At 40.2% G+C, this 25,250-nt stretch overlaps 1 protein-coding gene across 3 annotated transcripts in view; it reads right to left on the bottom strand.

The window, feature by feature from the left end:
• Nucleotides 1-25,250, bottom strand: part of LOC122554654 (BMP/retinoic acid-inducible neural-specific protein 3-like) — a 177,075-nt gene that overhangs the window by 81,154 nt on the left and 70,671 nt on the right. For all 3 annotated transcript variants that reach the window (XM_043700019.1, XM_043700020.1, XM_043700021.1), the window contains 2 exons: nucleotides 11,191-11,381; nucleotides 7,111-7,289 (listed from right to left, as the gene is read on the bottom strand). In XM_043700019.1, coding sequence (XP_043555954.1) covers nucleotides 7,111-7,289; nucleotides 11,191-11,381 — 370 coding nt within the window. The remainder of the gene's footprint in view (nucleotides 1-7,110; nucleotides 7,290-11,190; nucleotides 11,382-25,250) is intronic.

Here is a 25,250-nt window from a genome sequence, read left to right as displayed (position 1 = left end):
GTCAGATTCCACACATGTCTGCTTTTGTCCTCCCATTGTTTAATATGATCACAGTTGATCGCATGCTAAGAATCATCAGTACACTGACTAAATTTTCACCTGATACAGGGCTAATGAAGGCATGACAATCCGAAATGTGCAGGACATAAGCTACAGGTGTATTTGAATAGACTCATGAATTGGATAGGCAGGCAGGAGACGAAATTCATGGTGGAGACAGCAAAGTACTTCAAGTAAGTAAATAACAAAACCCAGAAGGGACATTTATTTCAATAGAAAGAAACTATTGGAAAAAGTAAAAAGCGATCTGGAGTTTGCAATTAACATCAAATTGAAACTGCCACAACAATGCGCAGTGACAGTGAGTAAAAAACGTTTGGGACACGATGAAAAGTCAACAAATGACTTTGAATAGGGATGGAATCCTGCCACTTTACAGTCATTAATGTAATTGCAATTACAATAACAAGCACTGATCACCTCAGGACCAAGTGAATACTGTAATTATTAAAAGGATACAGAAAACCGCACACAAATAAATTGAGGCACGGAAGGTATTGTCTTGGAAGGAACAATTATGTAAATTGAACCTCTTCTCAGTGGAGAAGGAGAACATTCAGAGCTAACATGATTGGTGAATTTAAGATTCTAAAGAGACTAGATAATATCAATTACGACAAGCTATTTCTGCTTCTCCAAAATAGCTGTACAGAGGGAAATAGCAAATGAATGGGAGTAAATACAAAACTAACATTGCGGAGCAGTTAACCAATGGAACAGACTAGAAAGATGATTCAGTTAGCACTTATTTCTTCATTCAGAAACTTTGTAATACAGCATCTGAATAACTTCAGTCATGATAAATAGAAACTGGAGGAATAACGTGGTGACTTTGGATTGCCACACTCACTTGTTTCTCCGACAACCTGTCCCACCCAAGTTTCTCTAATAACCTGCACTAATCCATCTCTATCTACCAGCCTGCTCCCAGCCAACTTTCCCTCTCTTTAAGTATCTGTTTGCTCATCCATAGCTCCTTCACGTGGCTAGCCCCAGTCCGTCTCTCCATCGTATAAACTGCTCATAACCAACTCCCCATCGAACAGACTACTCCCACTCAGTTCTTCACGTGACAGTCTTCTTCCATTAAACTATCATTGTTTTATAATAGAGCTTTCTGAAATATATTCCATTATTTGATTCAGTCAGCAGCTTTGAAGCAACTGGGACCCCAAAGCCACATTATTACTTCTTAAAGAAGAAAATACAAAGTTATTTTTAATGGTGCACATTACTTTATAAACTACTGCTTCTCAAACATGGCAGTTAATCCATCCATGTGAATCCCTGAAGAGAGCAGTTCTTTAAGCAATTCCCCTTGCACTGCTTGTTCAGCTATGTTTTGCTGAGGTTGATAAGGATATCATCAATTTCCATCAGTCAATTTAACTGCATCTTACAAGAGCCAGCACCAAAAGGCACAATTCTATTTATCAAAATTCAGAGGGTGGAATGAACTCTCGGTAGTCTAGAAAAAATCATACTTCATCACATATCATTTGTCAAACAAATGCAGTTGCTAAATGAGGAACAGCCTTGGTGTTTCTCGTCTTTCAAGCAGATTTTGCAGTCAATAATCAAGCTAACCATTTGGGGAGGGGGGAATGCATATGAATTGCGTCAGGTGTGGAACACAGTTTGTCAATTATTCCAAACAAATAGGCTGTGTCACTGTGTTTCTTTCACTTTCAGTTTAATTAACAAATACCAGGAACAGATAGGTGCTAGAACGTGAAACCAGTGTCCAGCAGGTTTTCCAGAACGGAAAACATCCAAGGTCATGTCCACAGTCTCAGACAAACCACTGTATTCATGTTTAAACAGGGGATGACATAGTTCAGAAGAAGGGTCACAGGATATGAAATGTCAATTCTGTTTTCTCTCCATAGATGCTGCCAGACCTGGATTAACTAGGCCTGTATTTTATGAATGATTATGGCTTGAAATATTCCAACCTCAATTACCTCAACATCTAAGTTAGGAACAGGACTAAGTCACTCAGCTGCTCAAGGTTGCTCCACCATTCAATAAGATCATGTCTGATCTTACTATCATCTCAACCCCACCTTACATCTACTTCCCAGAGCCTCTCACCCCCTTGCATATAAGAATCTATTTCCTTTTGTCCGAAAAATATTAAAAGACTTTGCTTCCACACTGCCTTCCAAGGAAAAAGTTTTGAAGTGTGGTTGAAAATGATTAGATCAGCTACAATTGCCTTGAATGGCAGAGCAAACATATTGGGCCTACTTCTGATGCTACGGACTCACAAGTCCCAATGAGAAAAGATTTTGTTTAATCACTATTTTAAATGGACATTTGCTGATTTTTAAATAGTAGCCCTAGTTCTGAAATCTCCCACAAGAGAAAAAATCCTTTCTCAATCTACTCCGATCTAGACCTCTATGGAACTTGTATGTTTCTAGCAAGTTACCTGTTACTCATATAAACTCGAGCTGATACAAGTCTAGCCTGTCCAGTCATTCTTCATCAGACAACTTGATCATTCCTGGTATTAGTCCACTAAATCTTCACTGAACTATTTCCCAAACATTGGTGTTCGTCTTTAAATAAGGTGACTAATAGAGTGAGTAGTGTTGACTATCTAGAAATGGTCTCACCAGTGTCCTATATAACTGAAATATGACCTCCCTACATTTGTATTCCATTCTTATCAAAATATGTGATAACATTCCATTAGCATTCCTCATTACTTGTTGTACCTCAATCCTAACCTGTTGTTATTCATTCATAAGAACACCAGGATGCCTCTGCATCTCACAGTTCTTCTATCCCTCACCATTCAGATTTCTTTTTTAGTTTTTCTGCCAAAATGGACAATTTTCTATACTCCATTTTCCAGAATTTTACCTATTCACTTAATCTCTTTTCAGCCTTCTTACATCTTATTTACAACTTACTGTCCTATCTACCTTTGTGTCTTCAGCAAAGGTAACCACAATATCTTCAGTGCTTTCACGTAATCCGACTTTCTGTTTCCTAACAGCTATATAATCTTTTACCCATGCCAATGTGTTACCCCTTACACCATGAACTTTTAATTTCCGCAGTAGCCCTCCATGTGGCACCTTATCAAATTATTCTGGAATACGTACAGTACATCCATAAGTTCCCTTTTATCCACAGAATGCTGCTTCAAAAAACTCCACTAAGTTGGTTAAATATGATTTCCCTTTCACAAAACTCTGCCTGATTACCATGCACTGTTTGAGGTGCCCTCTTATAATTTCTTCAATGATAGCCTCTAACATTTTCCCTATGAAATGATGGGCCTTGAGTTTTCTGCTTTATTTCCCTCCTTTTTTGACCAAAGAAGTTACATTCACAATTCTCTAAACTCATGGAACCTTCCTGAATGTGGGGAATTTTTAAAAATTCCAACAAATGTGTCAACTATCTCACCATTGTTGCTTTTAAAACCTAGGATAACATCCATTAGGATCCAGGGATTTGTCAACCTGCAGATCCAATAATTAGCTCAGTACCATTTCCCTGATGACTGTAACTTTATTGAGATCCTCCATTCCATAAATCTCCTGATTTGCAACCTGTTTAATCTGCTGCTTGTAAGTAACTCTAGATTGTAGATATTAGTTTAAGTTTTAGATAATCTCCTGTAATCTGCTGTTTCCAGAGACATTTTCTGAACTCATATTCACACATATTTACCTAACAAGGGAAAAATACCATTATTTTCTGTATTAATAGACTATCTTTGAAATAAGTCATATTTTGCTGTCACACAGCCACACTTGATAATGACAGAACACTGTCGAGAGTCTAGTACTGGAAAAGCACAGCGGGTCAGGCAGCATCCGAGGAGCAGGAGAATCGATGTTTTGGGCAAACCCTTCAGAACACTGTCAACATAAATTATGGATGGGAACCAGCCACAATATTAGAAGAAGCATCTTAATCATAGTGTAATTAAAGAATAAGTAATTGATGATCATTAGTGAATAGAGATGAATCAACTTTTACTAATCAGTCTCAGTAACTATTTGTTTTGAAATGGAGTATTCCTAGTGTGAGATACAAATAGGTTGGGAATGACAGAGAAGGATGCATCCAGAATCTTATCACCTAAAACTTACCTTTCGTCTTAAGGCCACAGACATACAAATCAATAGAGGTTTGTCACGCAAAGAGATAGCGGCAATCTAAATGCTTAATTGGTCTATGTTAAGGCAATTTACACAGATGAGAAAGACCAATTAAATTAGCTGTGACCACATTATGAGCAAATTACATTTTAAAAACAACTTTTAATTAAGGGGGAGAAAGGGGATGATTAGTCCCACCAAATAATAAAAGTTCCAAGCGCCATCCTTTGAGTACTCTGTGAATCCCCAGGGCAGATGAAGTGTGCTCTTGCCTGGATTGAGTTTAGATTGGTCACAAAGTGGTGTCACTTTCATTACAACTAATCACAGATTTTCTGTAAATGTAGATACTCGAATTCAGAGACAGTCATTCGGGGATTATTGTTGACATGAAGCCTTGAGGTATATTGTCTGGACAAAGCAAGAGATTTCCTGACCAAACTTTGGATCTGTTTGAAATCTGTCTTGTATTTCTGTATAATTTAGTGTCTCTTGTTTGTTACTTGAATAATTTGTGTTGTTTGATGAGTGTCTTAATTGTTAACACTTAAAATCTGATATTATTCATTAATTCATTGCCCTTGTTTTGCCTGATGGTATACTCAGTTATACCTGAAATATTTGAACAATAAGAGTTTGAAGTGGTTAACATGGGGTTTTAATTAAGTGAGCTTTGAAGGTTGGATTAAACTTGGGGATCCTGTTTATGTAATATTAAACTGGGCTTGGTAATCTTGAAGTGAAACATGGTAATCTCAGCAGCAAGATATTACCTAATGCCTCATTAGCGGAACCACACAATGTACCATACCAAACCATTGCTAAAATAGTCCGTTACCCAACTTAATTTGAGCAAGGCCTTGGAAAATCTACTGGGATTGTTCAAATGTTGAGATCGTGCTGTTTCTTCTCTCAATATAATCAAGCTTATGTGTTCCAAGATGTCTGATGCCATCAGAACAGAGCCACCTGTCTCTCCAAATGAAAAGTGTTTACTGCAGCAAGTGGAGCCACTTTTCGTGAATGAAGGAAGAGAGTATGGGTGCTACTCCAGTGGGTGCTGTGATAGTGGGGGGAGGAGGTTGGGTGGGTTTGTTGGCTGGTTTGCCATTCCCACACTGGCACTCGTTCTCAATTTCTGCCTTTGCCTGAGGGGTGGCAATCTTCAGATTAAACTACCAGCATGGAGCACTTTCTAATGAGATCACATGTGACGTGATGGAGGAAGGGCACTGGTGTCATCAGTGTAGTGGGGAGCTACAGATGAATGGTCAGGGTGATATGAGGAGTTTTTTCTTTGTTTTGTTTTGATTTGTTTATGGAAAATTAACGGCCGGCAAGGCTTGAGTTTTTGTTCCGTTCTGAATTTAGAGGTTAGATTAGATTCTCTACAGTGTGGAAACAGGCCCTTCGGCCCAACAAGTCCACACCGCCCCTCTGAAGAGAAACCCACCCAAACTCCTACCTTATATTTACCCCTGACTAACACACCTAACACTATGGACAATTTAGCATGGCCAATTCACCTAACCTGCACATCTTTGGATTGTGGGAGGAAACCAGAGCACCCGGAGGAAACCCACGCAGTCACGGGGAGAATGTGCAAACTCCACACAGACAGGCGGGAATTGAACCCAGGACCCTGGTGCTGTGAGGCAGCAGTGCTAACCACTGAGCCACTGTGCCACTCTGGGTGGTGGGTGGTGAACTTCTGCAGTTCAAATGGTCCAGGGATACTCACAGTGCCAATCGATAGGAAATCTTGTTTGATTTATTCTTATAAGGCCAAGTAAGAGAAGCATAAAAAGTCGACCACATTGCTTTGGATTAGGAGTTGTCATAGGCTAAGATGGATACGGACAACAAGTTTCCTTTCCCAAAGAATATCAGTGAACCAATGCAATTTAACAATGGTCTCTAATGCTGATAACAGTACTCAATTCCAGATTAATTGAATTAGTCGAATTTAAATTCCCCAGCACCAGATAGGGATATGAACTTGTGTCCACTAGTCTGGGTCTCTTGATTACTTATCTGCCAACATAATTTCCAAACCTCTGGAGATCAAGGCAGACTAGACAATAGAAGTAGCATGAACAGTTGCATGATGAGTGGCAATTTAGGAGTTTGCTATACCAGTGAATGAACTGAATCATTGGTATTTATATGGAGTCATCTTCTTGATTGTGACTGTGATGGTGCTGTCATTTTAAAAAGGTTAGTTTGTCCTTGGAGCTTTGGAAGAGAAGTCGTAAAGGCAAAGATGCCAAGGAGTCTAGTGAGTAACAGTTAAACAATGGAAGGGAAGCGGAGTGACCATTTCTCCCAGTTCAGGTGTTTTCTAGTTTTTTTTTAGCTGTAGCAGTCACAAGATGTTGGAGTCTAGAAGTGTTGCAAGCCTCAGTAAAGGATTCCTCTGACTTTGTCTGAAATCTCTCTGTGGACGTTGCTCCCTCTTACCTGTAAGAACCTGTGTTTGAATTTCCCTTTTTTGCCTGGGTGTTTGTTGACGGAATGTTACTGCATTGGAAGTTTTCCAATGGTTAAGATATTCTAATGCCCACTTTCTTTTGTGTGTGTTTCAAGTGTAGTATTTAAATAAATTCTTAAAACCAAGAGGTTTGACCAGCTGCATCACACCTGGAATATCCACTTCACATCTGTCTTTAAAATAAGAAAATGTTAGGGTCTAGGCTACCTTCTTAACATATTTTAAGGTGGTCTGGCCTGGTGTATAACAGTGACATAAGGAGGGCATGGTGACTTCAGCTGATAATGGTTGTGTGGGAGAAACGAATGTACTGATTGGAATTGAATTAAGCCTTGTGGAGAAGACAGGTACCACATGAAGGATAACCTGCTAAAATAAACTGCGGTAAAGGGACAGCAGTGGCAAAGGAAGAGGTATAAGAGTGGGAATGATTACCTTAATTGCTGAAGAGGCGATCTGGATCTCGTGAAGCTTGCGTAATGTGGTCTCTCGGTCAATGAAATAGGATGCAGCCAGTTTATGAAGCGTTTCCAAACTGACAGCAGAATTATTGTTGAGATCAGTCTTCTTATTTAACTTCTGTTTGTCCACAAATATGGTGAGTGATTCTTCTCCTGCACAGAGAGCGAGTGATTAGCAGTCAGGCTATAATTCTGCTCCGCCAATAAAATGCAAAGCGCAGGGTAATTGTATGAGGCAGAAAGGCAACAACATATATTGCTACATTATCTCTGGAATTGAAAATAAAAGCATGAATGCATTCATCTCAAAGGAATTGAGCCTTGATGCGTGTTTTGGGGGCAAGTGTCACTGTTTATCTCTCTCTATTCTTAATCACTCTCTATCCTTATGGTCATAAGTATACATGCAAATAGATTGCACTCACAACTTATGTCCCAATATTTCTAATGAGCCTCTTCAAACATGTTATGACACACATCTGGAGCAGTTAAGATTTGAACCCAACCCTCCTCACCCAGGGGTGGGGACACTACCACTGAGATCCCCTTCTAGCTTCTGTTCAATCAAAATTATCAAAATACTAGTACCTGTGGTTAGTTCTACTGCTTGGATAAGAGGTGTCTACATTTGTTGATTTTCTCTACACAACAACATCACCATAACTGACCATTACATATAGCATAATGCAACCTGGGAGAGAACTAAAAACGAGGACAGTGAAATTCTCAGTAAAATGTTACTGTATTTTAAAAACCAAACATGTGGGAAACATCCTTCCCCAGTCTCATATGGGTGCTCCAACCAAAATGCTAACCTTTCATTACTTCAGACTTCAAACTGATCTCCAGCAACCTTTCAGCATTGTCTGATTGATCTAATACTTCCAGAGACTGCAGTTCTTAACTTCATTCAATCAATTTGAATGTACATACTGTGATGGAATAATGAACTTAATGACCTGAAAATAATATTCTTTTCTCTTTCCTCCTGACACTCCGATACTCCAGTCAAACATGTATATCTCATCCCTTCTCAGAGACTCATAGTAGGAGGCTGCAGAATGGGTGACATTTTCAATATTTATAACTATCCCATTTTACTCCAACCTCTAACCATTGAAGTTCATCCTTCAAAAGCTTCAGTACTCACTACTTCAGTACTATGTCTGTACTCACTCTCTGCTATCTTCCGCTCTCCACAACTGTCCATTTCATCCTTTGCTTTTGTAGACACCTAGCTCACTATATTTCTGTTCAAAAGTAAGATGACTTTTGTCATTGAAATACTAGAAATGCAAAGAGAATCTGTTTTTCCTTCCACCAGTAAGTAATTTTCGTAAGATAATTAACACCACCAGTCTCCACACCAACTGTATTTGCTATAAAAGGGAATTGTTTATTTTATATTCTGTGTGTGAGGATTGACGTGGGAAAGAGAATGCACATTTAGTTCATGTAAGGTTGAGTAAAGAACTTAACATTACGATATTCTGACAACTATAATGGTGTGGTTAGAGAGAGGCTAATGTGCGCCTCCTATTTTGAGCCGCTGAGAAGGGGTGAGATGTGCAAGTCCCTATGTTGGAGGTGCTGGGTACAGGCCTCTTGACTCAAAGATCTTGGGCAGTGAGGAAGGAACATCTTTGATTAAAGTGGCTTGAATTCAACAGTGAATCAGATAATATGGTTAGGTCACAGCAGTCTGCGAATCTAAGTGGCTTCAGTTGCAGCTAAGTATAGTGCTCCTCATAATTTAAATCCAGTTTATAAAATGTATTGATTCCACTCTGAGATGCCAATGAAAGAATACACCCAACACAGATTTGTAACATTTCCTTAAGTAGGTAAAGAATAAGGAGATCAGAGAAGCAACAGAGAATAGAATATCAGTGAAACAAGCCCCAATATTTACTGGGTCGGGGTCACAAAACAGGAAGAGCAGTCATGGTCGGAAGTTGAGAACCTCACATTTCCTGGTTCTAACCTAGTTTTAGCTCCATGTCTTGAGGTTCAAGTTTCTCCGGATTTCCCAGCTCAATAGTCAAGCTAATAGACAGAAATGGCAGCTTGTCTGATGGTACAAACCTCGGAGGCTACAGTGGAAGAGCGTGTAGGTTGATGGGATGATTAAAATTGAGGATGGGGGGGGTGTTGCAGAGGCCGGGTGTGGACAATTCTAAATGTTCCTGCTTTCCCCAGGCCCACAGGCAGTGCCATACAGTTACTTACCTAAGGGTACAGCCTCTCTTGTATCTTTTTAACTCCCTGGCTCCTCAAGTCCTGGGAAACACAGACAACTGAACAAAACTAAAAATCCCCTTAGAATGAAGGCACTCAACTTCCACACAAGGTTTCAACGGCAAACTCCCCACCATCTCTCTCCCACCTCCACCTCCTCCCCTAGTTGCTTGTTAAAATGTGTAATGGTTCACCCAACCCAATGTATCTGTTTTGGGAAGAGAGTAAGAATAAATGTAAGATACATGATTTTTTAATTGGCACTTTTCTTTGCCTGAACATATACATTATCATCTGTGATTACAAGATAATATCTGTGTTTAATTTAGACTAAATGGACCAGGTATCATAACTAAAATAATGGACTGTGAGGATTAAATGCATGGTTCTCTGTTATTACTGGCAAATCACCTGGGTTACTCAAGCTAAATGTTTAAATGTAGCATATTTCTGTTCTCCTGAGGCCACGTCCTAAGGAATTTAATTGGTGTCATCCCAATCTTACAGGAAGTGTACAGGGAAATAATATCTCCATTCTGCACATGACAGTAACAACTTCAACTAATCCTGGAGACTCCCGCAGTTATGAGCAACAGGAAGATTCCAGGACGTGAGTTATTTACAATTAACGCATCATGGGAAGCATGTCATTTCATCAATATCAAAAAAATCTCCTTTGTTTTAAGACAATTTTGAGAAGATAGTCATGTCATGGTTAATTAAATCATGATTAGTACTTTGGCCAAAAACAAATAGTAACACAGGAACTGAACGCCGTGCTTTTGTCTTAGTTGCAAAAAGATCTATGTTAAATGTTTAGACAGGTTAAGCTGTTTAAATTTTGACAATAAAGGTAAACTAAGGTTTGAGGAGATATTAAGTTGCATCTTAGTTTTCCAGAAGTGAAAAGCAATAGGAATTTGATGATAACTACATCCTTCTCATTTGTGTAATTTATGGAAGTAAACCAGCTAATGGTCTAAAACTGTGCGTGACCTCAAGGATGAACTTCCACCTGTCTTTTAATGGAAAATTCTTCTGTGATATTTCAATAATTGCTCAAAGGAATAATAGTGCTCTGCTTCAGTGCCACCCTTTTGGTTATTCGATTAGATTCCCTACAGTGTGGAATCAGGCCCTTCAGCCCAACTAGTCCACACCGACCCTCCAAAGAGTAATCCACCCAGACCCATTCCCCCTAACTAATGCACCTAACTCTTCGGGCAATTTAGTGTGGCCAATTCACCTAACATGCACATCTTTGGACTGTGGGAGGAAACACACGCAGACACGGGGAGAACATGCAAACTCTACACAGATAGTCACTCGAGGCTGGAATCGAACCCGGGTCCATGGCGCTGTGAGGCAGCAGTGCTAACCACTGAACCACCGTGCCACCCCATTATCGAGAGACTGAACAGAAATAAGTGAACCTCAGATAGGTGAGGACACAAGGTTTGCTTATAAAGGGTGACTGGCAACACAGAACTGAGGAGATAATCGAACACATTACTTTGCCAATTATCAAAATTAAATTCTCAAACCAGCAGTTCAGATCCACATCTCCTGATGGGAAAAACGGAGTCTCTGAAGAAACACTTGGGAGGCACGGCAATGTCTCAAATCCAATGGAAGTTAAAGAGTACAATGATCAAAATGCTACAGGAATAAAAATAGGAAGTCTCTCCTCAGATATTATACATGATAATGCAGCAAGGCACAGCCCTCTGTCCAATACAGTAAAATGGTCAAATTTGTTCACCATTGCAGCAGTGGTTTGGGGGGATATTTTGAATTGGGATTTGCAGTGTTTTACCTCCAAGTGTTCCGGATTGTAGAAAATGCGTGCCATATTTCTTGATCAAGTTGTCGATTATCTGTTGCGGACTTGGTCTCCGTCCCAACAACCGTATATTCTTGATAAACTCTGGAGCTAGAGGTAAATCTGAGCCCAGAAAATCTCTTCTTTCCACTGCCAGATTATTCACCTTCCATCGACCAAACTCTCTGTGAACAGAAGCACATGGATTACAGAAGGGAATGAACCAACCCAATCTGTTCATGAGAGATTATTGACAGTAAAACATTGTAATCTTGACCATATATGTTTCGTAGGTTAAACAGATGTGCACATATACCAATCTATTAAAATTTAGGGAAGAAATATTTGAATCGAGTGTTTGATCTCAGAGTGGCAATGAATTGTAGATGGGAGAGATTTGTGTATAGAAAAACTTGTCCTCTTGTTCCTTGCTATGTCATAGCCCAATTCAGTGACTGAAGTAATAATTTCTTGAATCTTGCTGTCAAGGATGTTGGGGTGGTAGCTGTGTGCTGATGCATGAAGTAATGGTTCTGAAAAGGATTGTGTCGAGCTGAATTGAGTGCCACCCTACCCCACCTAGACTTTGGACAGAGAAACAATTTTTCTCGCATGATGTTTTGATGTTCTAGCTGTCATATATCTGCCTTCTGATTGCTGTAATCATGCCTGACTGGTTAATTGTGCCTATAGCTACCCTACAATAAAACTTACCTTGCTATGTACGACAATTGCCTCTTCCTGTTAAGGTTTTGGGGTGCTCTATCCTCTGCCACTAATAATTAGATAGACCCTAAGACTCAGAGCAGAAAGGAGGGTCGGTGGCAGTGAACTGCTCTGGCCTCAAGCCATCAGTGTAGCTAACCAGATAAATAGCCTGCTAACAGCACTGATATCCAAGAATACGGCATACACTGCATTTAAATGTAGGTTCCTTGTAGACTTCAGCAGAAAGTTGCTTTCCCTGTTGCAGCATGAATCCATTGACAAGATGAACAAGGAGACCTATAGTGGTGAGGGTCAAAAATAGTGAATCTACACATCCGGATGTCACAATCTGGAGACATGCAATCCTTGAGATCTACCTTCAACTTAATGACAGAGAAATGTCTTGCATTATTTCAACTGTGAAGGGAGCACTGAAAATCGAGCCCCACTATTCCATGAGTCATTAGAAATGCATAAATAACTACTGAATCCCGAAAATAGTTAATTTACCTGACTTTGACCACTACCTATAATAAAAGAAACTCCCACCAGGTTTCCACCAATAAACAAGTAAGCAGATTTTAAAATCTTAATTACAAACAAACCTATCCTTTAACTACAACCATGCAAACTTAAACCATACCCACTTTCAATCCATTCATGCAAACACTCATTCTCAAAACAATTCAGTGATTTCTGCGCAAGTATATGGAAACAGAGACAAAAATGTGGATCAAGAATCCAAATCACATGTATGGAATGAGGCACCTTTCTTTCAGTTTTTTTTTATTTTTGGTGATGATGTCATGTTATTGTCGTCCACCGGACAATATAAAAGTCAGTGACCAGTTAACTGGACTTAGGCCTTTCCTTGAGATGGATGTCCTTCTGTTCAGAGTCTTTAGGAGTTAATAATGTTCTACCTCACGGAGGGTGAGACGGAGACAGACCTGACTTGGCTTGCAAGCTCATTTGGAGGTCTGACTCCAATGCCCCCTCAGCTCTGTGGCAAATTGTAACTTATCTTATCAAACGCTAGTGCTGTGGTGCAAAGATGCCTAGCACTGTCTAGTTGCACACAAGTATCAAATCCAGTGTCTTCAAAAGTTGTGTGATCTGTGTAACACCAAAAAAACAACTGGGAGCTTCTGTTCAGCACGGCACTGTCCAAACGTCAATTTTCTCAATTTATATTTCAAATGTAATAAATCTAATCCTTTTCTTTGATCTATTTTTAACTTTTGCCTGCTGCCCCCTACTCTCCCCCCCCCCCCCCCCAAACTAGTACACTACCATGCTACTAAACCCGGTTTCCCCTCCAAAGTACAAAAGATAAGGATATAGGAACTGAAGTAGGCCATTCAACTTGCTAAACCTACCTCACCACTCAATATGATCATGGCAGACTAAACACTTCAATGCCTTTTACCCAAGTCTAGATTAGAAAAGCACAGCAGGTTAGGTAGCATCCGAGGAGCAGGAAAATCGATGTTTCAGGCAAAACGTCAGGAATACAGGCAGGGTGCCTGCAAAGTGGAGAGATAAATGAGAGGGGGGTGGGGGTGGGGAGAAAGTAGCATAGAGTACAATAGGTGAATAGGGGTGGGGATGGAGGTGATAGGTCAGAGAGGAGGGTGGGAAAAGGTAGCAAAGAGTACAATGGGTGAATGGGGGTGGGAATGAAGGTGATAGGTCAGAGAGGAGAGTGGCCCAAACCAACCCCATACTCAAAATCTGAACTTCCACAGCCCTTTGTGGCCAAACATTCCAAAGATCCACAATCCTCTGAATAAAATGAAATGCCCCTCATTTTGGACCTATGTGGCATTTCTTTTACTTTTCAATAATGCCCACTGGCTCTAGACTCCCCGAACGGGGGGAGGATTTTACCTGTACCTGGTCTGTCCCTTTCTTTAAGCACTTTATAAGTTTCAATGAGATCACTTCTCATTCTTTGGAACTCGAGAGAACTCAGGCCCAGTTTGTCTAACCTCTCTTCATAGGACCTTCCCACCATTCTGGGAACAGTATCTAGTAAACCTTCACTACACTCCCTCAGTGTAAATAATAACTTTCCTGAGGTAAGGAGACTACAGTAATCCAAGCACCATCTAATGAAGTAGCCACAAACAAGACTTTACTGCTGTAGTCAAATCCTCTTCCAATAAAGGCAACATTCCATTTGCTGTGCTTGCACATTAATCTTCCGTGACTTACTGACAGGGGCACCTACGTCCCTTTGTACACTTTCCTCCTTCTTATCATCTCAGAAACACTCTGCATATCTGGTTCTTCTACCCAAATAAATAACTACACATTTTTCTATACAACATTCTATCTGCCATAATTGTGCACATTCTCTAGGCCTGTCCAAATCCTCTTGATGTTGTTTTACATCTTTCTGAACACATATTCCTGCTTAACCTTCTTTCATCCACAGATTCAGATTTACTCCCCCATCTACAAATCATTATGTTCCGTGAAAAGCTGGACCACAGTACTGATCCTTGCCCTGCCCCACCAGTCACCACACGAGAATGACCCATTTAGTCCTACTCTCTGTTTTCTATCTGCTGGCCAATCGATGATCCATGCCAGTTCTTTATCTCTTATCCCATGTGCTTTAATTTTCTAACCAGCCTCCTCTGGGGGACTTTATCAAAAGCCTTCTGAAAATCTAAGTTTATTACATCCATTGGCTCTCCTTCTTCAAGTTTGTTTGTAACATCTTCAAAAACTCTGAAAGGTTCATCAAAGACAATTTCCCATGTGCAAATCCATGCTGATTGTACCCTAGTCATTCATTACGATGCAAGTATCCACTTACCCCTTCTTTTATAATAGATTCTAGCATTTTTATTAATTTTGATGTAAGACTAACATATCCATGGTTTCCTGTTTGTTTCTTCTCTCCCTCCCTTCTTAAATAGCAAGGTGACATTTGCTAGCTTCGAATACACACGCATCATTGCAGAATCTACAGAATTTTGAAAGGTGGATCAATGGTTTGCATTGCTGCCTCACAGTACCAGGGGCCCAGTTCAATTTCAGTGTTGGGCGACTGTGTGGAGTTTGCACATTCTCCCTGTGTCTGCATGGGTTTCCTCCTACAGCCCAATGATGTGCAGGTCAGGTGGATTGGCCATGCTAAATTGCTCATCGTGTTAGGTGCATTAGTCAGAGGGAAATGGGTCTGGGTGGATTACTCTTCAGAGGGTTAGTATGGACTTGTTGGGCCAAAGGGCCTGTTTTCACACTGAAAGGAAGTCTAATCTAATGTATCAACTACCTCCAAAGCTGCCACCACCTCCAACATTCTGGGATGTAGATGATCAGGCCATGGGAATTTATCACCATTCAGCCCCATTAATTTTACCAGTACTAATTTCTTACTAATGCTAGTTTCCTTCGACCCCTCATTCTCCCAAGCTACTTGGATCTCTATTTCTGGTAGATTTCTTGCATCTTCCTCAGCAGGAATAGACTCAAAGTCGTCCTTTAATTTCTCTGCCATTTCTCTCTCCCCCACTGTCAATTCTCTTTGATTGCCTGAAATAAATGAAACGGTTCTCGAGTTTTAAGAGCAAAAATAACTCTAAACAGTATTTTGTCAATTCAGTCAGCTACAGAAAAACTAAAGAGATGTCTTGTCGTGTGTGAAGTGTAGGACAGCAGAGAGACATAATTGAATAATGGCCACTAAAGTGCAGTTGCAGAAGGGACAGAATGGATGTGAATGGAAAACACAAGGCAGATGCGTGTGGTATATTGTGGCCACAGTTCTCCTGGCAGGAATAGCTAAAAGCAGCATCAGTATCTATTTGAGCTATGTAGGATGTGACGTTATTCAGATTATCAGTGAATGTTGAGTAAGAGGGGGCTCACATATATTACAAAATGTGCTGATATCAGGCAAAATGATAATCAACTAATCCAATAAGAGGAGTGATAGTCAGAATTCACTGAATAATTCAGAAGCATGTTGGACGTCCAGTGACTTTTCAACTCAGAGCCACAATCCTCCAAATGAGCTTTCGATCAACCCATACCCTTTTGCAGACACAGCAACCCAGCCCACTGTCGTAATGACAGGCATAAGCCCTCAAAGCATGTAAATCTTTTGTCAAGCACATTAGTTTTGTCTCTAATTCCTGGTAAAATCTTGAGTGTCTATTGACAGAATTGTACTGCAGATTGAAAAATTGGATTGCCTGCAGGTCCAACAAGGTTCGGTCAACAGACTAGTTAAGAACAACAGCTGTTTACCATTGTGCATTCAGTAAGTATATGGCAATCGAGTTTGCTTTTGCTGTCTGAAAAGGTGAAAGTGATTTATTTCTTTAGATTTAACTCAGAAGGCTTTTATTAAAGAGTATTGCTTTTCCATACACGAATAATTCACAAGGGATCTATACAAATATCCAAGACTGCTTGTGATATATTCTACTGTTTTGGGGAACGAGCTGACTAGTTATTTGAAATTATGAGATATTGTTGCAATTTTCTCAAGTACACTGGAACAGGATAATCAGATAATAGCGAATCTATACCTTCCTGTTATTCAACATCCTCTTAATCATGCTCTTTGATACTTTCACCCAAGAACCACCCCACTCCTTTCTTGTGACCCACACCCAGTGACAAGAAGACAGCAGAAGGCTTAACATTTTGCTGCTGCAAATAGTGGGTCTCAGCCGGTAATCTTTCAGAGCCAGAAAGTGTCAAGGCAGTGTCAAGGCCTGTGATAGGCTGAGAAATTTGCCTTTGCTTTGCACGTCAACTATTGATGACCTGATAGCTTGAATTTACTTGGCAGCAGAAGTGGCATGTGAGTCATCACCTCTCTTTGGGGAAAACCATGGAGCATCGTGGCCCTTGAATTTAACTAACAAAGATTTGTGTATTTAATCCTGAACCAAATAGTAATTAATGCATTTAAGAGTTATTTACTCACTCATATTCCTAGTTTTTGCTGCAGTTTCCCATGTGCTCCATAATCCAGTTTGACCTTAAATATAGATTTTAACCATCTTAGCCTTAAACCTCTTGTATGCCTGACAATGTAAGAGCCTTTGATTGTACAGCAGGAAGTAACTTTGAAGCAGTTGGTTCAAATGAGATAATCATCATCTCTTCAGATGCAAAATTCTGCATGAGAAAAGGAGTGAAAATGTACATCTCCTGGATCATGGGAGACAAGTACCACATGTAGGAGCTGCAGTTGATGGAAGATGGTTTCATATTGTACAAGAACAAAGTAGAACTTCTTTCAAATCACAACTGTTCACCCCTTGGCTTCATAATCACCATGAACTACACAATGTTCAAAAAGAACAGTACCTTGAATGGATGAAAGAGTAACTATGCTTCAAAAAGGACATCTTACTCTGAGCATCAACAACATCAGTGTTCCATAAAGTTAAACTGTCTTGTAATGAGATATTGTAGCCTTCCAATAAGAAACAATTGTCACACCATGTAGGATTCACAGAAGGATTGATTCCTAACAAGCTGTTTGACAGGAAGACTTCTCTCTACCTCCCCAGTCACTTCACCCACCAACAATCTTGTGTTGCTTATCTTCACTCAAACCATTCAAATTTTGAGAGCTCCATGGTTGACCTGGCTGTTTTCTCACATGTATCAGCCGAAAGAACTGAATAAATGTGAGGTATAATTTATTTCTCAAGAATGCCTTTGCTGGTTTCATCAATTTCCACAGAAATGTGTGAATATAGCATTGAAATCCCAATTTCTATTCAAAGCCACACATCTGCTTGAAGAAATGAATGGAACAAGATACAATTCTTTACACTTTAAATGTGTCAGCAGAGAAAATCAACCCTCGGGCCCTCCAAATGAACAGATGGATTTTTATTGCAACTTGCAGAGTGGAGGAAAAGAGGATGTGACAGTCATTACACAAGTTCCAAAAAAATAATTAAATGCTAAGCATGAGCCCAAAGACGGTCTTTGCTGATGCAAAGCTTAGGGCTTTTCTTCTGTAACCTGTACACAACATATAGCAAGTACTGAGTAAGCAAGTTGAAAATTAAGTTACATTAAACTTAATTAGTAAAACACTAAATTGATAATAGGCTGCAAGATGCTGCCCAACTCCAAATTCAATTCTTCTTTGAAATGGTCCATGAATATATTCATAAAATGAATTCATGTCTTTAGCCCTGCAAAACAATTCAAAACAATTTTGGACAGTAGACAAAAGGTTTACATTGCGTGGCTTTTTTCTTTTTAATTGGCTTGAAAGCTGTTCTAATTATGAGTTTGGGAGTCATATCTTGCACAATGCAATGAAAATTCAGCATATTAAGATCATTTTGCTCTGAGCTACTTTATATACAGTTGTTGTTTAATCAAGCCATTTCTAGGAAAAAAATACAAAGAGATTGCACATTGATGTGGCTCCAATGGCCACTCCAAAATCTTATGACTCGTAGGGGAATGGAATAAAGGGCACCTTCATTTTTGAAATGGTTTGTTGTCTTGCTTATGGAGAGCAATTTATGAATATGTGTTTACAATACAATGCCCCTGATTTACAGTTTTTACCATAATTAAAGAAAAACTTGAAAATCAAATAATTGCTGCAGGTGAAATATTTCACAGAGACACAAAATAAAATCAGTATGAATTACAATGTGAATGAATGCTCTACACTTGGATGCTAGAGAATTGCAGAAATCATATTTTGCCCCTGATAAGTCACATGGCTTAACACCGTGAAATGTTACTCTCAGTTCCAGGAGATATTTGTTCTACCATTTGTTCACGTCAGTGTGTCAGCCCCAATTCTGGCTGATATTTCCACTATTATTTGTCAACACAAGGAAACATTCCTTCTTGAGTTTTGCCACATAACAAATTCCTTACTTAATCAAGAAAGAAATGAAAATGCAGGCATTATAGCAGCTGGATTCATTGCTCCATTACTGACAACCGTTCATTAAATCATTGCACTCCTACTACCTTCGATTGTCCTGCACCTCTGCTCTAACGCACCATCCTACTGCTCAAAAATGGAACATGAGGGGGAACCTAAAGTATGATTGTTGTTATATATCTCAGACCATGGAATCCCCCAACTTGGTCCTGTTTATGGAGCCTCCTCATTTTACTATTTGTCACCTGAAGAGAGATCGAATGAATAATTATTATAGATTCCTATTATATATTCCCCTCTTGTGTGTATTTTCCTATCATAGTTCGCCTGTGTATGAAATTCCCCACTCAAACCCTTCCATCTTGCTAACTTTATCCTGCTTCTTGGAATGTCCTCGCAATCCCATCATTTAACTATGCTGTAACCCATTCTTAAATGGAATATATTCTGTTTGACCTCCTCTCCGTCCATTTGGAAGTTCTATTTCTCTCTTTTAATAATCTGGGAGATGTTCTCATAATGAAAAAAAAACTTTTGGAAAAGGTTGATCAACCCATTTAACCCATTTATGTTTAATCTTGCCACTTCTCGGAGAAGTATGAGGAGACTGCACATTGATGTGGCTCTAATAGCCACTCCAAAATCTTATGACTCATAGGGGAATGGAATAAAGTACACCTTCATTTTTGAAATGGTCTGTTGTCTGAACAGACAAGTTTTCTTTTGTGAAAATGCAATGTATCTGAGAGATCATCATCTACTTTAGATTTCCAATATTCACTATTATTTTCAAGGATGAGTTCTGATTATGGACCTGCTGACTATCCATTACAAACTATTCCTTTTGCAACACTCAGTTGCATCATATATTTTACCCTCTTAAAGTATGGCCTCTATCTCTTTCAACCACTCAAAATGTCAGTGCACACAATTTCTCTGTTCTAAGCTCCCTCTCCTTGCTAATGTCATTGAAAATATTGTCACCTACCAAATTCGTGCCTATCTCATGCAACCTTTTTTCTTCATAATATCAATGGCAATTTGGAGTCAGTTTCTAGATATGTCTGATGTCACCCAGTTGTGTATTATTTCATTCCAGCAATCAATCTTTGTGTAGACGGATTATTTAATTTTAGTTTCCTCCAATTGATTGCAGTCCCAGGAAAATTACGTTTCTGCTTTTGGATTCCTACCACATCGTAAGAGCAGTAAGCTGTTGAGTTGTCAAGCCTATTCTGGCATTTAATGAAATCATAGCTTATCTGCAGTGTAGGTCCACCCATTTGCATTGGCTGTTAGTATGCTTACCTACCAAAAGAAAGTGAGTGGACCTCAGATTTTAAATGATAATTGCCAAAACCTTTCCATAGAAATGCACATCTCTCTTTGACCATTTCTGCATGCTGAACAAGACTGTTCATGATCATTGTCTTAATATCAAAGTGACTACTTGATTACACCTCTACAACACTGTCCATTGTTAATTCTCCTCAGCCCAGCTGATCCACTGCAGAATACATACCTTCATCCATATCTCTGTCAACTCTTATGGGTGGGAAATGGTTAACGCATGAACTGTTGATTTCAGTAGTTTAACAAACCATTGAAACAACACAGTAAAGGAGTCATTCTGTCCTGCAGCATCACGTTACTGAAAGATACATCCCCTTGATGGTCATCAGAGGAAAAGACAAGGCCATGAAGGAAAAGGTTGTACATAAACAGAGGGAAATATTTAAAGAAATCAATTGAATTCTTTAACCAATAGGACCATTGGATGTTCCGTCAATATGGGCAGCACAGTGGTTAGCACTGCTGCCTCATAGCGCCAGAGACCCGGGTTCAATTCCCGCCTCAGGCAACTGTCCTGTGGAGTTTGCACATTCTCCCCGTGTCTGCATGGGTTTCCTCCAGGTGCTCCAGTTTCCTCCCACGGTCCAAAGATGTGCAGGTCAGGCGAATTGGCCACGCTAAATTGCCCGTAGTGTTAGGTTTAGGGGAATGGGTCTGGGTGGGTTGCTCTTCGGAGGGTTAGTATGGACTTGTTGGGCCAAAGGGCCTGTTTCCACACTGTAAGTAATCTAATAAAAAAATATATATTCAAGTTTGAGACAGGTGGGATTTGAGTCTTTCATGGAATCAAGAGGTTTGCAGAAAGTAAATAACATCAGTCATTATTCCATTGAATCTCAGGCCAGCTTCCAAGTTACATGTAATTTACCCTTGATCCTATTTCTTACAAAATTTCTCTATAATTTTATTTGTTTCATGTGCACTTGATTCTGGAAAATCATAACTACTCTCTGACCTGACGAGTTCTTGCTCGTCAATGTCACAATTTTAAAATCTCATCATTGTTTTCAGTTCCTCCACAGCCTTGGCTTTTCCTACTTCTATAATCTGCACCAGCCCGACAACAGCTTGAGATTGCTGTGCTCCTCCAATTCTGACCTCTTGTGCACTTCCCACGCCTTTAATTGCCTACGGCCTAAACTTTGGAATTCCCTCCCTAAATCTTTCGACCTCCCTCTCCCACATTGATCAAGGTTCGATCTCCTACTCCTAACATTGTCCTAATTTGCTTTATTCCCAGCTTTATGATGCTCCTGTGATAAATTTTCTGTTGTTTAACTACATTGAAGGTTCAATATGAATACAACTTGCTGGACATCGAATCGAGGTTGAGAGGTGACCTGATAGAATATTATTAAATAATGTGAGGTATAGATAGATTTGAAAGTAGTTGTCTTTTCTCTAGGATGGGGAATTTCAAGACTAAGGGGCACATTTTTAAGGTGAGAAGAGAGAGATTTAAAGAAGACATAAGAGGCAAATTGTTTTACACAGAGGGGGTTTGCGTGTGGAATGAGCTTCCTGAGGAAGTTGTGGATGTCGTACACTTAAAATGCTTATAAGATATTTGGAAAGAAACAAAATGGGAAATAGTTCAAGGGATATGGCCAAGAGCAGGCAGGTGGGTCTAGTTTAGTTTTGGATTATGTTCAGCATAGATAGGTTGGACCAAAGAATCTATTTCCAAGCTGTATGACTCTATGACTGTGATTTTGAACATCATCGAACATCAATGGGAGAAAAAAACTGGACTGGCCGGAAATTTATTGGACAATTCATTACCACTTGTTTTTTACTATGCTTTTACCATCTTTATCCCAACCAAAATTATGCCATCAAATAAATAAAAAGAAAAACAGAGTTGTGTTAAAACCATGAGTACATTTCAGAGGGAATGACATTAAGGTAGAGAAGACAAACAATGGAAAATTCCAAATACTGAACTGAAATTAAAAATACTTTTGATATGGATAACAGTAAGAGAGTACTGGAGAAACTTTCAAGTTCAGGAAATTATGTTGTGATATATCCAAGCATATGGGGAGAAATAGATTCTAAAGCACAGCTCATGAGACAATCTGCAATTGCATTCACAATAATCTGTACACAACTAAACTGTAAGAATGCATAGAAGAAAACAGATCGACATGTGTTTTTAATACTGATGACATAAAGTATAGTACTCAAACGATTTGAAGACAGGAAGTGATGGAAGCCGTGATCTGCTTATGACATAGATAAAGTTTAACCTCTTAATATCAGGTTCAGTCAAGTCACTATCGTCATACCAGACCATAGAGTTGCTCTCTCATTAGAGACAGGTGATTTAACCTGAGGGCCACCACACCTCAGGCAAGGAGGGAGAAGTGGAGAAGGACGGCCCTTCATGGTAACCTCAGCCAGTGTGGAGATTGAACATGGAGATCAGCATCATGCTGCTTCACAAACCACGAGCAGCACAGTGGCTCCGTGATCAACACTGCTGCCTCACAGCAGTGAGGAGCTGGGTTCGATTCCAACCTTAGGTGACTGTCTGTGTTGAGTTTGCACGTTCTCCCCGTGTCTGCATGGGTTAGTGCCAGGCGCTTCAGTTTACTTCCACTGTCCAAAGATGTGCAGGTTATGTGGCTTGGCCATACTAAGCTGCCCATAATGTTTAGGGGTGTGTAGGTTAGGTGCATTAGCCATGGGCAATGTAGGGAGGGTTACAGGGAAAGGGTAGAGGGATAAGTCTGGGTGGGATGCTCTTCAGAGTTTTGGTGTGGGTCTGTTGGACTGAATGACCTGTTTCCACACTGTATGGATTCTATTCTATGACATTGGCCAACAAGCCAACTGAGCTAAACCTGCAAATGCTTAATATAGAATCAGAGAATCCTACAGTGCAGAAGAGGCCTGTCAGCCCATCGAGTCTGTACCTCCAAACATATGCTACTACCTTCACAAGTCCCAGTTTCCCCACACTAGAACTTAGCCTTGATATTGTATTGCAGCCCAGCTCTTGTGGTGCAATGGTGGTGCTTTTAATCATGGTCAAGAAAGTCTAGATACAAGTCCCATCTCAGAATGTGATGACTACATAACGCATCCAAACAGATTGATTAGATTTTTGTTTAAATCAAATTCTGGACTTCCCTCCTTCAACTATTTTCATGCACCCCTACCTTAAAAAAAACTATGACCCGTCCGTTAATCCAGTTTTTGGTTACCACCCCTAATTTCTCCCTTTATAGCTCATCCATGATTCTGCATTGGGACGACACTTGAAAGTACTTTCAGTTCTTAATCACTTTTGAATGGAAGGCGCTTGAATTGACAAATTCTCTAACATTTCTGAGGAATGCCAGAGTCTCAAAATTTCCCACAAGAATGTTGAGATTTTCCTTCAATTTATCAATCCCAGCCTGGCCACATCGAAGGGGAATTATTCCATGCACTCCACAAAGTAATGTTATAAAGTGTCATTTTATTGCTGAATTACCTATAAGGACTGATAAAGGCAGCACTGTGTACTGATCGTAACATGTATCCTAGAGGCGGTGCTCATTGAAACAAATCCTATCCAACTGTGTGTGAAGGGTAGAACAATGATAGTCATTTCTTATTTAATTAGCCAAGAAGATGTGGTTAGTCTCTGAGATACCTCAATATGTGTGTTATAGGAACTTACTGTGGATTTACCTTTACCCCCAAGAGTTGAGGGGCAGAATACCAACATTGTACCAATTTACTCCATTGTCTGAAAGGAGCCATTATTTCAGTAGATTCTGCATGGAATTATATTACTTGATGACATTGCCATCAGTAGTGCAGGCAGTTGATGAATATCAAAGGGAATATTGAAGATTAATTACTGTCTCTTCATACCACCTTAATACATAAAGTATCACTGTATAGTGATATAGGAACAGCTTAGAGTCATAGAGATGTACATCATGGAAATAGACCATTCGGTCCAACACGTCCATGCCGACCAGATATCTCAACCCAATCTAGTCCCACTTGCCAGCACTTGGCCCATATCCCTCCTAACAGTGGTTAGCACTGCTGCCTCACAGCGCCAGAGACCCGGGTTCAGTTCCCGCCTCAGGCGACTGACTGTGTGGAGTTTGCACGTTCTCCCCGTGTCAGCGTGGGTTTCCTCCGGGTGCTCTGGTTTCCTCCCACAGTCCAAAAATGTGCAGGTTAGGTGAATTGGCCATGCTAAATTGCCCGTAGTGTTAGGTAAGGGGTAAATGTAGGGGTATGGGTGGGTTGCGCTTCGGCGGGTCGGTGTGGACTTGTTGGGCTGAAGGGCCTGTTTGCACACTGTAATGTAATCTGTAAAACCCTTCCTATTCATTTACACATCCAAATGCCTCTTAAATGTTGCAATTGTACCAGCCTCCACCACTTCCTCTGGCAGCTCATTCCATACCCGTACCACCCTCTGTGTGAAACAGTTGCCCCTTAGGTCTCTTTTATATCTTTCCCCCTCACCCTAAACCTATGCCCTTTAGTTCCCCTTAGGTCTCTTTCCCCCTCACCCTAAACCTATGCCCTTTAGTTCTGGACTCCCCAACCCCAGGGAAAAGACTTTGTCGACTTTGTCTATCCATGCCCCTCATGATTTTGTAAACCTCCATAAGGTCACCCCTCAGCCTCCAACGCTCCAGGGAAAACAGCCCCAGCGTGCTCAGCTGCTCCCTATAGCTCAAATCCTCCAACCCTGGCAACATCCTTGTAAATCTTTTCTGAACCCTTTCAAGTTTCACAGCATCTTTCTGATAGGAAAGAGACCAGAATTGCATGCAATATTCCAACAGTGGCCTAACCAACGTCCTGTACAGCCGCAACATGACCTCCCAACTCCTGTATTCAATACTCTGACCAATAAAGGAAAGCAGACCAAACGCCACTATCCTATCTACATGTAACTCCACTTTCAAGAAACAGGAAAGGAGAAGTCACCATGCTGGGAGTTTTCTATAGACCTCCGAATAGTCTCAGAGATGTAGAGGAAAGGATAGCAAAGATGATTCTCGATAGGAGTGAGAGAGGCAGGGTAGTTGTCATGGGGGACTTCAACTATCCAAATATTGACTGGGATCAC

This window comes from Chiloscyllium plagiosum, chromosome 11, assembly GCF_004010195.1.
Source record: "Chiloscyllium plagiosum isolate BGI_BamShark_2017 chromosome 11, ASM401019v2, whole genome shotgun sequence".
In the NCBI taxonomy this organism is placed as follows: domain Eukaryota; kingdom Metazoa; phylum Chordata; class Chondrichthyes; order Orectolobiformes; family Hemiscylliidae; genus Chiloscyllium; species Chiloscyllium plagiosum.
Note: the sequence above shows the minus strand (reverse complement) of the source record. Positions and strands in the feature narration are given on the sequence as shown.